This window comes from Bos grunniens, chromosome 1, assembly GCF_055505025.1.
Source record: "Bos grunniens cultivar Pamir isolate PY7600 chromosome 1, Bosgru_T2T1.0, whole genome shotgun sequence".
Lineage (NCBI taxonomy): Eukaryota > Metazoa > Chordata > Mammalia > Artiodactyla > Bovidae > Bos > Bos grunniens.
The window spans coordinates 3,436,055-3,448,258 of NC_141165.1; the positions used below are offsets into that span (position 1 = coordinate 3,436,055).

The following is a 12,204-nucleotide window of genomic DNA, read 5'->3' on the forward strand; positions in this document are numbered from 1 at the left end:
TTCCATTGTTTCCCCATCTATTTGCCATGAAGTGATGGGACCAGGTGCTATGATCTTTGTTTTCTGAATGTTGAGCTTTAAGCCAACTTTCTCACTCTCCTCTTTAACTTTCATCAAGAGGCTCTTTAGTTCTTCACTTTCTGCCATAAGGGTGGTGTCATCTGCATATCTGAGGTTATTGATATTTCTCCCGGCAATCTTGATTCCAGCTTGTGCCTCCTCCAGACCAGCGTTTCTCATGATGCACTCTGCATATAAGTTAAATAAGCAGGGTGACAATATACAGCCTTGACGTACTCCTTTTCCTATCTGGAACCAGTCTGTTGTTCCATGTCCGGTTCTAAGTGTTGTTTCTTGACCTGAATACAGGTTTCACAGGAGGCAGGTAAGATGGTCTGGTATTCCCATCTCTCAGAATTTTCCACAGTTTGTTGTGATACACACACTCAAAAGCTTTAGCCTAGTCAGTGAAGCAGAAACAGATGTTTTCCTGAAATTCTCCTGCTTTTTCTATGAGCCAACGGATGTTGGCAATTTGGTCTCTGGTTCCTCGACATCTAAAGATGGTTCCTCTGCCATCTAGAGATCATAAATAGAGTATGCTGCTGCTGCTGCAAAGTCACTTCAGTTGTGTCCGACTCTGTGCGACCCCATAGACAGCAGCCCACCAGGCTCTGCCGTCCCTGGGATTCTCCAGGCAAGAACACTGGAGTGGGTTGCCATTTCCTTCTCCATTGCGTGGAAGTGAAAAGTGAAAGTGAAGTCGCTTAGTCGCGACCGACTCTTGGCGACCCCATGGACTGTAGCTCACCAGGCTCCTCCATCCATGGGATTTTCTAGGCAAGAGTACTGGAGTGGCTTGCCATTGCCTTCTCCAAAATAGAGTATAATTTTTTAAAAGAAGAAGGAGTAATAAGAATTTCCCACTTATTTAACAACTCTGGAGATGAGAGGTCTGACTTCAGTCTCGCCAAGATAAAGCCGAGGCATCAGGGGGCCTTTGGGGGAGAATCGTTTGTGCTGTCGGCAGTATTCAGTTCCTAGTGACTGTAGAGCCGGGGTCCCCATTTCCCCACTGGCTGTCAGTGGACGCCATTCCCAGCCCTCAAGGATCCACACTGCCTCGTTTCCCTTTCTCCATCTTCACAGCCAGCACCAGCAGGTCAGTTCTCTCTGTCCTCAGCCACCTCATTTTCCGTAGTCACATCTCTGCTTTTGTTTCACTGTAAGGACCCCTGTCCACACTAACCCACATGGCCACCCAGGTCACTCTTCCCAGCTCAGACTCTTAAGTCACGCCTACAGCGCTTCTTCTGCCCTGTAAACTAGCACACTTACAGACCCCAGACATTAAGGGCATAGGCTTTATTCCACCTGCCATGGCTTTGTGGGGGAAGGTATGAATTCTTAAATTTGACCCAGGAAGAAGTAGGAAACTTTAATGGAGGAATTAATGTAGAAAAACGTCTAAAAGAGCCGTTACAGTAATAACTTCAAAAAGTCACCGGCACCAGCAGATGTTATAGGTGAATGACCCAAATTTTGAAGGATGGATAAATTTGGTTGTATAAACTTAGGAAAAGGTGGAAAGTTTGTCATTTCATTTTGTGAAAAAGACATGTTCTTGTGAATCAAAATGCTTTGATTTCTTAGATTCCTTTTTGTCTGTGGACTTTTAGAAGTAATTTAAAACTCAAAGCTGAGCAAACATTCCTTCTGTTTTAGCTGTATCTTCCACCACCCCAAGGCAATAAAAGCTTCTCAAGGAGTGCAGTTCCAAGGAACAAAGAGAAAATACTCATAAAAGGAAGAAGAAAAGCCTAGGTTTATAGCATCTGCTTAAATTGTTTCCCACTTTACCATCTTGGGTAAGAAATGCCTTCCTTGCAGGACCCTGAAAACAGAATCCAAAAAGAAAACGTAGACACACACACATATATACAAAGGGGCTATGTTCCAGAATTTAAGAAGAACTCCATTAAGACCTTTTTTTAAAATAAAACTAACAGAGACAATTCACATAGGACCTTCAGAAGATGGCCTAGATTAATATGTTGAGAGTGTTTTTTTTTTTAAGATATTCACCCTCACTAGTTATCAAGAAACCTTAACTAACATAGTGAAGCCCTCCTTCCATCAGATTAACCAAACAAATAAAAATTTAATGCATCATGTTACTTTTACGCCTGCTGCTGCTACTGCTGCTAAGTTGCTTCAGTCGTGTCCGACTCTGTGCAAACCCATAGACAGCAGCCCACCAGGCTCCCCCGTCCCTGGGATTCTCCAGGCAAGAACACTGGAGTGGGTTGCCATTTCCTTCTCCAATGCATGAAAGTGAAAAGTGAAAGTGAAGTCGCCAGTCGTGTCCGACTCTTTGCGACCCCATGGACTGCAGCCCACCAGGCTCCTCCGTCCACGGGAGTCTTCAGGCAAGAGTACTGGAGTGGGGTACCATCGCCTTCTCCTACTTTTACACTTAGGTATAGACATATACACATATATTTATGTTAAAATCCTGCATGTGTGTGTATTGGTCGCTCAGTCGTGGACTCTTTGTGAGTCCAAGGACTGTAGCTCACCAGGCTCCTCTGGAGTGGGTTGCCATGCCCTTCTCCAGGGGATCTTCAGGACCCAGGGATTGAACGCAGGTCTGCATTGTGGGCAGATTCTTTATCTCTGTCATTTGAGCTTTCCAGGAAGCCCATGTTAAAACCCTAGGAGAAAGCAATTTGGAACTGTTTATCTAAATTGGAATGTACATGCCATTAGACATAGCAGTTCTACATATATAAATTTATCTTATAGAAATAATTAACTCTATCTAAAGATGCACCTCTCTAGAGTGTTGTCATTTTGTTTGCAAAGGTGGAAAATTAGAAAATCGCTAAGTATTTAGGAACACTACGAATTTTTTCTCTTCACATTCCTTAAAAAGGGTAAGGCTGATTTTTATACAAATCAAAGGTAAATTTTTATGACCAAGTAAGGCCAAAAAGTAAGTTACAGAGGGGTGGTCTTTTGGAGTAATAGAAGAAGGACCTCTGAAAAGTCTGTTTCTCCACAAATAAAACAGCAGTAACAGCAGAAACGCCAAAGTCGGCTTGTTCGGAACTCTAGCAGTTAAAGGACTGAGTCAGCGTGAGGGGCATCTACTCAAGAAAAAATGGCTCAACCTCAGTAATAATAGCATGCTTTGTACCCTTTTAACTTTCCCTGTTGCCACGCAGATCTGCCATAGCCTTTCTTGACCAGCAGCCTTGCAACCACTGGGGAAAAAGAAGGAATCTAGAATACCCCAAAAGTCCCATCCGCAGTAAATGGTCACTAGTTCCAGCAGCTCCCGCAAAAAAATCTTGTTCTTAGGGCTTGTCTTTATTTGACTTTGATCAGAACTCACTTGGAGAGAAACCCTATCCACAGAACATCCATCAGAAATAGTCAGTGGTCCTTACTGAACATCACAGCTGCCCAAGGCAGAAACGGTGCAAACCCGAGAGTGACCAGAAGCTTAACAGGCAAACCAGAGGCTAGCAAGAGACCCAGAAGGGAAATCTAAAGAATGGGGTGTCCACTGAGGGTGTGGAAAGCGCCAGGATGTTCCTAGGAACTTAGAAGGCCACACACATGCAGGACTGTGCACAAGCCCAGGGATGACCTAAGAAACTCAGTCTGTCAGATGAACTTGAGTCTCTGCATAGACAAGAAAGAAGACTGGGTGTGGACCGCAAACTGCCTGAATGCAGGCCCAGAGCTCCCGGCAGGGCTCAGATGCTGGTTCAAGGAGTTTAAGGAAAGGGAATTCCTGCCCCTTACCTGACCACTTAGCTAACCGAGCAAAGACTTCAGGAGCACACAAAGCAAGGAATATAGACTTTACAGAATTAGTTTAGGGAAGTCACTTAAAAAAAAAAAAAAAACTGACAAGAAAACAAATCTGGACATTGGGATGGGAGGCACTCAGCTCTCGTCACCGTCTAACATTAGAGCACTTGCGGTTACACTTGATCCCTCCCTTCCTCTCATACCCTTGATGGATCTGTCAATAAATCTAGTCAGCTTTGTGTAGAATCTGACCACTTCTCACCACCAAGCTACGATCAGTTGGCTGACTTGGATTTTTTCAGTGGCAAAATTGTCCCCCCCGGCCCCGCCTTCTTTTTTGTTTTTTTTGGCTCTTTCCCATTCCTAAACTGTTCCCAACACACCTGTCAGAGGTATCTTTTGAAAATTAAGTCAAGTCATGTCATGCCCCTGCCCAAGTCCTCTAGCTGCTTCCACTGGCTTCCCTTCTCAGAGTAAAAGTCATCAAAACTCTACAGATCCCCACTGCCGGATGCCCTGCTGCCTCCCAGACCTCAGCCCGCTCCCCAGGCTTAGCTTTAGCCACACTGGCTACTCTGCTGATCCTCCAAACCACTGGGGCCTGCTTGGGGCCTTGGTACCTGCTGGCCCTCGTATTATCTGCAAAGCTGGTATTTTCCCTTCTCTGAGTTTTTGCCCAAAAGTCCTGCACTTCAGATCTCGGTGATGCTTTTCCTGACCATCCTGCTGCAAACTCCACACCTTAGTCAGACACTCTCAGTCCCCTTTTCTGCTTTATTTGTGCCCACCATGTTTTCTGCCATGTGATGCCATGTAAAATCATACATATGTTTTGAATGTATATGTCTGTCTCCCCTCAGTAAAAACTGAGCACCTTGGGGAGTGGGATTTCTGCCGGTTTAGTTCCTACTGTGTTTTTGTGCCCCTGAGTGCCTGGTGCTCATCATTAGGCCCTTGGTTACTGTGGGTGAATGAACGAATGAAGGAGTGAGTGCACGCCCGGCGCTGTGCCAGGCCCGTAAGTCCCCGTCACAGCCTTCCGGAAGTGTCCCCGTGGGGCCCACAAGCCCTGCGTGGCTCTGGTTGCACTTGTCCTCCAGCCCAGCAGGACTTTCTGGGCCCGTGCTCCTGTCTGGGAGCCTCTCCGCCCCGGAGCCTGTGGGGAAGGCCCTTCGGGAGTCACAGATGCCGCACTGCAACGCGGGGACCAGTCTGGACATGGACGGCTGTGTGAGCCCACATCCTGTCCCTCTCCAGATGCTGCTCCCTTGGCTTGGGGGTAGCAGTGTCCCTGTTTTGCAATCAATGAAAATGAAAGAGGCTTTTAGAAAAACCAGTGGAGGATTTTTTTTTTCAATTTATTAATAATATAATCACCACATCATTGTTTCTTATTATTAAGAAGGGCTTAATAATAGAAGGGCTTCCCTGATAGCTGAGTTGGTAAAGAATCCCCCTGCAAAGCAGGAAACTCAAGATCCACTGGAGAAAGGATAGGCTACCCACTCCAGTATTCTTGGACTTCCCTAGTGGCTCAGCTGGTAAAGAATCCACCTGCAGTGCGGGAGACCTGGGTTCAGTCCCTGGGTTGGGAAGATGCCCTGGAGAAGGGAAAGGCTACCCACTCCAGTATTCTGACCTGGAGAATTCCATGGCCTGTATAGTCCATGGGGTCGAAAAGAGTCGGACACAACTGAGTGACTTTCACTTTCACTTTCTATTATTAAGGGTGATAACATTAGTAAGGAAGAATCCAGTCATTTAATCCATGATTTCTGAAATTGGATTTTTTTTTCATTTTTTTAATATATGTACACACTCAGACCATTGTAGTATAAATAATTTATAGAAAACTCTAGCAGTCCTTCATTGTTTTAAAAAATGGACAGCTATTCTGATACATAAAAATGCATGCATCTTAATACTCCATGGAGTCATTATGTTGATGGTGTGCATAAAGAAGCATCATAATATTGATCATTTATTACAAGCAGTAAATTCAGTAGCAGTGAAAGCGTCTGGTGTTTCATTATTGCTACTGAATTTTTCTTCTAGGACAAAGTTCTAAAAACATCAGTTCCTCTCCGAGCATTGAGAGTTTGCCTGGAGGGAGAGAGTTCACTGGCTCCCCACCTTCATCTGCTGCTAAGAAGGATTCCTTTTTCAGCAACATCTCCCGATCGCGCTCACACAGCAAAACTATGGGCAGGAGAGAATCTGTGAGTATTTTAAGGACAGTTTTCTTTTTATTCTTCATTTTCCTCTAAAATGCCTCATTTGTGAAAGCCTCTTTTAATGCCTAGTTTTATAAAGTTCTTAAAACCATTATGGACTAAAATGAAATATTTCATCAAAAATATTTTGATTATTATAATTTAGTAATATTTTAAGGCTGTCGTCTGTATTATACTGGGTTGGGGACAAGGTGATATAGAAGCAATTTAAAGTAAGATGAATCCTAAATTTTCATTCTTTTCTCCTTTTTTGCCAAAGCCTGTGTTGTCTTCTAAAATGTAACGGTTATCATTATAACAAACCATAGAATAAGATACTTTAAACAGACCAAGCTGTTTATGTTGTGTTGATAGCCACCAATGCCATTTGTATGCATTACTCAAAATCATATAGCTAGTACATATCAACTACCTAAAAAAAATCTGGTTTCTACAAAAATTTAAGTCACCTTCACGAGAACTAAAATATTTATCACATTTTATAGCTAATTCAACATGATATTCTAATATGAAGAATTCCACTGCCCACTGGAAGAGGATGTAAATGTGAGGCCTTACAGAAAGGGGTCTGGATGTGGCTGAAAGGGTGCTGAGACGGCACAGTAAGGCTGCTGAGATGGGGGGCTGTAAACGTCTGAGGGGTGATTACTCATGGCTCATGGACACGGTAACAGCGTGGTGTCTCTCCATGTGACTGTGGGACGTGCAGCTTCCTGGGGCCTCGGCTGCCTCGTCTGCAGTTTGAACAGCATCCTTTGCGCTCTGAAGGGGAGACGTCAGTGCACACTCACGGGGGGGGGGGGGGGGGGCTCCTCTGATGTGCACAAGAGCAGCACAGAACTTTCATTTGACGGTGGCAGCTTTAATGCAAGCAGTTAGCTCTGCTCCCTCCTAAACTCCACTCCAAGACAGTTAAAGTCATTAGAGATAAACCCTCCAGGAATAAGAAACAGTAGAGAAAGCAACAGCAACAAGATTTTGTTACTTGGAAAGCAGATGTTAAGTGGAAGCTAATGCAGCAGCCTAAGAAAGCTGAATGCTAAGGCAACAGTAGGGAAAAACCAAGAAGCATCTTGAGTGAGATGGTAAAACCCTCTAGAAGCTCAGGAACAGTGGGAACTTAGGAGCAGGGTGAAGGCGGAGCTGAAGACATGTTATGGTTCAATCACTCAGTTGTGTCTGACCCCATGAACCGCAGCACGCCAGGCCTCCCTGTCCATCACCAACTCCCAGAGTTCACTCAGACTCATGTCCATCGAGTCAGTGATGCCATGCAGCCATCTCATTCTCTGTTGTCCCCTTATTCTCCTGTCTTCAATCTTTGCCAGCATCAGGGTCTTTTCCGCTGAGTTGGCTCTTTTCATCAGATGGCCAGAGTATTGGAGCTTCAGCTTTAGCATCAGCCTTTCCAGTGAATATTCAGGGTTGATCTCCTTTAGGATTGACTGGTTGGTTCTCCTTACTCTCCAAGGGACTCTCAGGAGTCTTCTACAACTCCACAGTTCAAAAGAATCAGTTCTTCTGCATTCAGCTGCCCTTATGGTCCTGCTCTCATACCCATACACGAATACTGGAAAAACCATAGCTTTGGCTATGGGGACCTTTGTCGGCAAAGTAATGTCTCTGGTTTTTAATATGCTGTCTAGGTTGGTCATAACTTTTCTTCCAAGGAGCAAGTGTCTTTTAATTTCATGGCTGCAGTCACCATCTGCAGTGATTTTGGAGCCCAAAAAGTAAAGTCTGTCACTGTTTCACCATCTATTTTCCATGATGTGATGGGACCAGATGCCATGATCTTCATTTTTAGAATGTTGAGTTTTAAGCCAGCTCTTTCACTCTCCTGATTCACCTTCATCAAGAGGCTTTTTAGTTCCTCTTCACTTTCTGTCATAAGGGTGGTATCATCTGCATATCTGAGGTTATTGATATTTCTCCTGGCAATCTCGATTCCAGCTTGTGCTTCATCCAGCCTGGCATTTCTCATGATGTACTCTACATATAAGTTAAATGAGCAGGGTGACAATATCAGCCTTGATGTACTCCTTTCCTGCTTCTGAACCAGCCTGTTTTTCCATGTCTGGTTCTAACTCGTGCTTTTTGACCTGCATACAGGTTTCTCAGGAGACAGGTAAGTTGGTCTGGTATTCCCGTCTCTTTAAGAATTTTCCACAGTTTGTTTTGATCCATACAGTCAAAGACTTTAATTAGCATAGTCAGTGAAGGCAGAAGTAGATGTTTTTCTGGAATTCCCTTACTTTTTCTGTGTTCCAGCAGATGTTAGCAATTTGATCTCTAGTTCCTTTGCCTTTCTAAATCTAGCCTGTACATCTGGAAACTCTTGGTTCATGTACTGTGAAGCCTAGCTTGAAGAATTTTGAGCATTACCTTATAAATGAAAGAAAACCTCATACCTGCCAGAGATGCTTGGAGGGCACAAACAGAACCTTCTGCATGCCCAGACCCGGGAAAGGAGCTGTGGGAGCCTCAGGAGCCTGAGGCAGGCCCGCCTGCAAGTGAGGGGGGCGGTCCCTGCGGAGGCGTGACCAGCGGCAGCCTTGCCACAGGCACAGGGGCTCCGCAGCCGCCATCCTGGGAGGCGCAGCTCATGGTGTGAGTCATCCTGGAGGAGGTCACCGTAGCCTGCTATAGAGCCGCCGGAACTCTGGGGACAAAGAGATATCCCACAGACACACAGAATCGGGGAAGAAGAAAGATTTCCAACAAAGGATGGGGAATCAAAATTGCTACAGATTTTGTCGTGCAACACCAGAAGTAAGGCAGTGGAGGAATTCCTTCAGAGTTCTGAGACGAGGTTGCTTCCAACCTAGAATCAGTCCCCCAACAAGCTGATTAAGTGTGAGGGTAGAATACAGCGACTTTCAGACAAGCAAAATCAAACAAGTGTATTCCTGTGCACCCATTCTCAGAATCCCCTGGAAGATATGCCCCACAAAAAGAGGACAGACACCGAGGACAGAGAACACTCGAGAACCAGGGGCAGAGCGTCTGACAGGCACCAAGGAGAGAGACGCTCGAGAGCAGGGGGCAGAGCGTCTGACAGACACCAAGGCCAGGGGACACTCGAGAACCAGGGGTAGAGTGTCTGACAGTCACCGAGGACAGAGAACACTCGAGAGCAGGGCAGAGCGTCTGACAGTCCCCGATGACAGAGAACACTCGAGAACCAGGGGTAGAGCATCTGACAGGCACCAAGGAGAGAGACACTCGAGAGCAGGGGGCAGAGCGTCTGACAGACACCGAGGACAGAGAACACTCGAGAGCAGGGCAGAGCGTCTGACAGACACCAAGGACAGGGGACACTCGAGAACCAGGGGTAGAGCGTCTGACAGTCACCGAGGACAGAGAACACTCGAGAGCAGGGCAGAGCGTCTGACAGTCACCGAGGACAGAGGACACTCGAGAACCAGGGGTAGAGCGTCTGACAGTCACCGAGGACAGAGGACACTCGAGAGCAGGGCAGAGCGTCTAACAGACACCAAGGACAGGGGACACTCGAGAACCAGGGACAGAGCATCTGACAGTCACCAAGGACAGAGAATACTCAAGAACCAGGGATAGAGCGTCTGACAGTCACCAAGGACAGAGAACACTCGAGAGCAGGGCAGAGCGTCTGACAGACACCAAGGACAGGGGACACTCGAGAACCAGGGGCAGTGCATCTGACAGTCACCGAGGACAGAGAACACTCGAGAACCAGGGGTAGAGTGTCTGACAGGCGCCAAGGACAGAGAACACTCGAGAGCGGGGGCAGAACGTCTGACAGAACTCTTCAGAAGGGCAATGTAGGGAATCCTCAGAGCACGTGGAGCACGCTGGGCAGCAGATCCGAAGAGCACTGCCAGCCCGGATTGGAGCAAGTCAGAAGGTTCCAGAAAGTTTTCTCTAAATAAGATGAAGTTGGAGGAATGACTAGTATGCTTGAACAAATTTAGAAATTTGCACAGCTAAAGGTGAGTTTTAAGTTTGAATTTGGGATTCTCCAGGCAAGAACATGGAGTGGGTTGCCATTTCCTTCCCAATGCATGAAAGTGAAAAGTGAAAGTGAAGTCACTCAGTCATGTCCGACTCTTCTCGACCTCATGGACTGCAGCCCACCAGGCTCTGCCATCCGTGGGATTTTCCAGGCAAGAGTACTGGAGTGGGGTGCCATCGCCATCTCTGTTATAAAAATGAAACCATTGAAATCCAGGACAATGGTAACTCCAAAGAAAAACCAAGAGTGTACAGGAAAAGACAGAAGGGTATTGATGAACCCTGTCACTCAGCCAGGCCAGGAGCTTATATGCACCCTGTCATGTAGGTGTTGATGGTTATCATGATCAAGCCCCAGGAGAAGGTGGGTGGGACCTTTGCCTGGGGAGGAGGGGGTGGTGGTGGTCAGAGCTGCGTCTTCATCTTCCATCTTGGAAATCAGTGAGCAGTCAGTCCTGTCTAGAAAAATCAGGACATGGCAACATAAGCTAGAGCTATAAAAGTGAGGGAAAAAAACAGTGAAAAGAATTGAAAGTGGTTGCTTGCGGAGAGCAGGAAGTGGAGGGTGGGGCTGTGTGAACTATTTTTCATAACAAGCCTTGTAGAGCCATTTGAGTCTTCAAAGTGTTACATATGTAGCTTAGATTAAAAATGATAAAAATTACAACAAAAATAGAATGTTTTGGCATACTAGATTAGAAGAGGAGCTGTCTGCCTGCACAAAGAGCATGTCTCCAAAGAGCGGGGGTGAGGACTCAGAAGTGAGGAGGCATATGGAGACGTGTTGGATCTGCATTCCGTCCTGTTCTGGTTGCATGTGGGTTAGGCTGCAACACCAATTAATGACTTTTCCTTTATGATGCGGCTGTAACTTAAAACTGAGAAGTTGAGCAAAAATAGAGACTGAGTAAGTCTAGCTGTCTGCAGAGATCTGCTGTGAACCCAGAAACAGAATGCCGCCTTTATTATTCAAAATTTAATGTCTTTCTTAACTTGTTGGGGGTGGACAAATTTTCAAGAGAAAGCCCATCGTTTTCCAAGTAAAAGGTTATAATTTTAGGAAATAATGACTGTAGTCCGAGCTCTCTAATCCAGCTGTGCCCACTGTAGGCACCGGCCAGGACTGCATGGTGTGATCTGTCTGCCCCTCGGCCCACTCTGTCCTGGGAGCTGGGGACGGCAGCGGCAGGCCTGTGGCTGCGAGCCCTTCCTCATCTTGCCTCCTGGCACAGTGAGCTGAGTCACTTCTGGCCCAAGCACAGCTGGACACGTTCAGGTCCAGAGCTGAGACTCGCTCTCCCAGGGGAGCCAAGTGCTGCCGCCAGAGTGGTCCCAGTGACACTGGAGCTGTGATGAGACGCCTCCCATCCTTTGCTTTCATTTCCAGCCCCATGTGGTGTGATGCAGGGATGTTCCATGTCCTCAGAAAAGTTCAGAATAATTTTTCAGTAACATCATCATCCACCACCAGTTTCTCTCACAGCAAGTGGCCAGAAATTGAAGCAAAGACATCTGTTGCTTTGGGTCCCTGAAGCCATAAACTGCATGATGCCTTTCAGATTTCAAGACTCAGTTGATCTCTTAAAGCATCCCAGGGTTGATAAATTACTGATGTCAGCTAACAAAAGGCTGAAGTAGCAGTTGAAAACGGACATTATAACAAAGGTAACCTAGTGGTAGCTGTCAGCCTAGAGTGGTGAAATCCACTTACGATGTCTGTGATCTAGTCATTGGGAATCGATTTTTCTTCATCATCAATATAAGTACGAGGTATTTTGAACAAGAATCATGTATTAGGTCATAGAACTTATTTCCTCTCATTGCTGCCTTTTTATGTATTATAGAAAGACTTTTTGTAATCCATAGGCTACCTTCTTTAAATGTACTCCTGTTAATACCTCTGGTCTGGTTGCATAATAAAAGAACACAAAACTCAGCTAAGTCTATAGAGAGGTAACAAATTAAGCTTTTTGCCATTTATTTATAAAAGACATTATTATAGTACTTTTCTGAAATGTGCACAACAAACCAGTAAGAAGTTTAAGAATTGACCTTACTTCTTTATCAGTAGTAGTATATTCTGAAGGTTGGTGTTTATTCAGGGAAATGATTTTCCCTCTGCTTTGCTTCCTGGAAGTCTTTAGGTCACAATTCT

General features: G+C 45.7%; 1 protein-coding gene across 11 annotated transcripts in view; it reads left to right on the forward strand.

The window, feature by feature from the left end:
• TBC1D5 (TBC1 domain family member 5) overlaps positions 1-12,204 on the forward strand; it is a 595,415-nt gene that overhangs the window by 535,733 nt on the left and 47,478 nt on the right. For all 11 annotated transcript variants that reach the window (XM_086386662.1, XM_086381937.1, XM_086380405.1 and 8 more), the window contains one exon: positions 5,878-6,041. In XM_086386662.1, the coding sequence (XP_086242788.1) occupies positions 5,878-6,041 (164 nt within the window). The remainder of the gene's footprint in view (positions 1-5,877; positions 6,042-12,204) is intronic.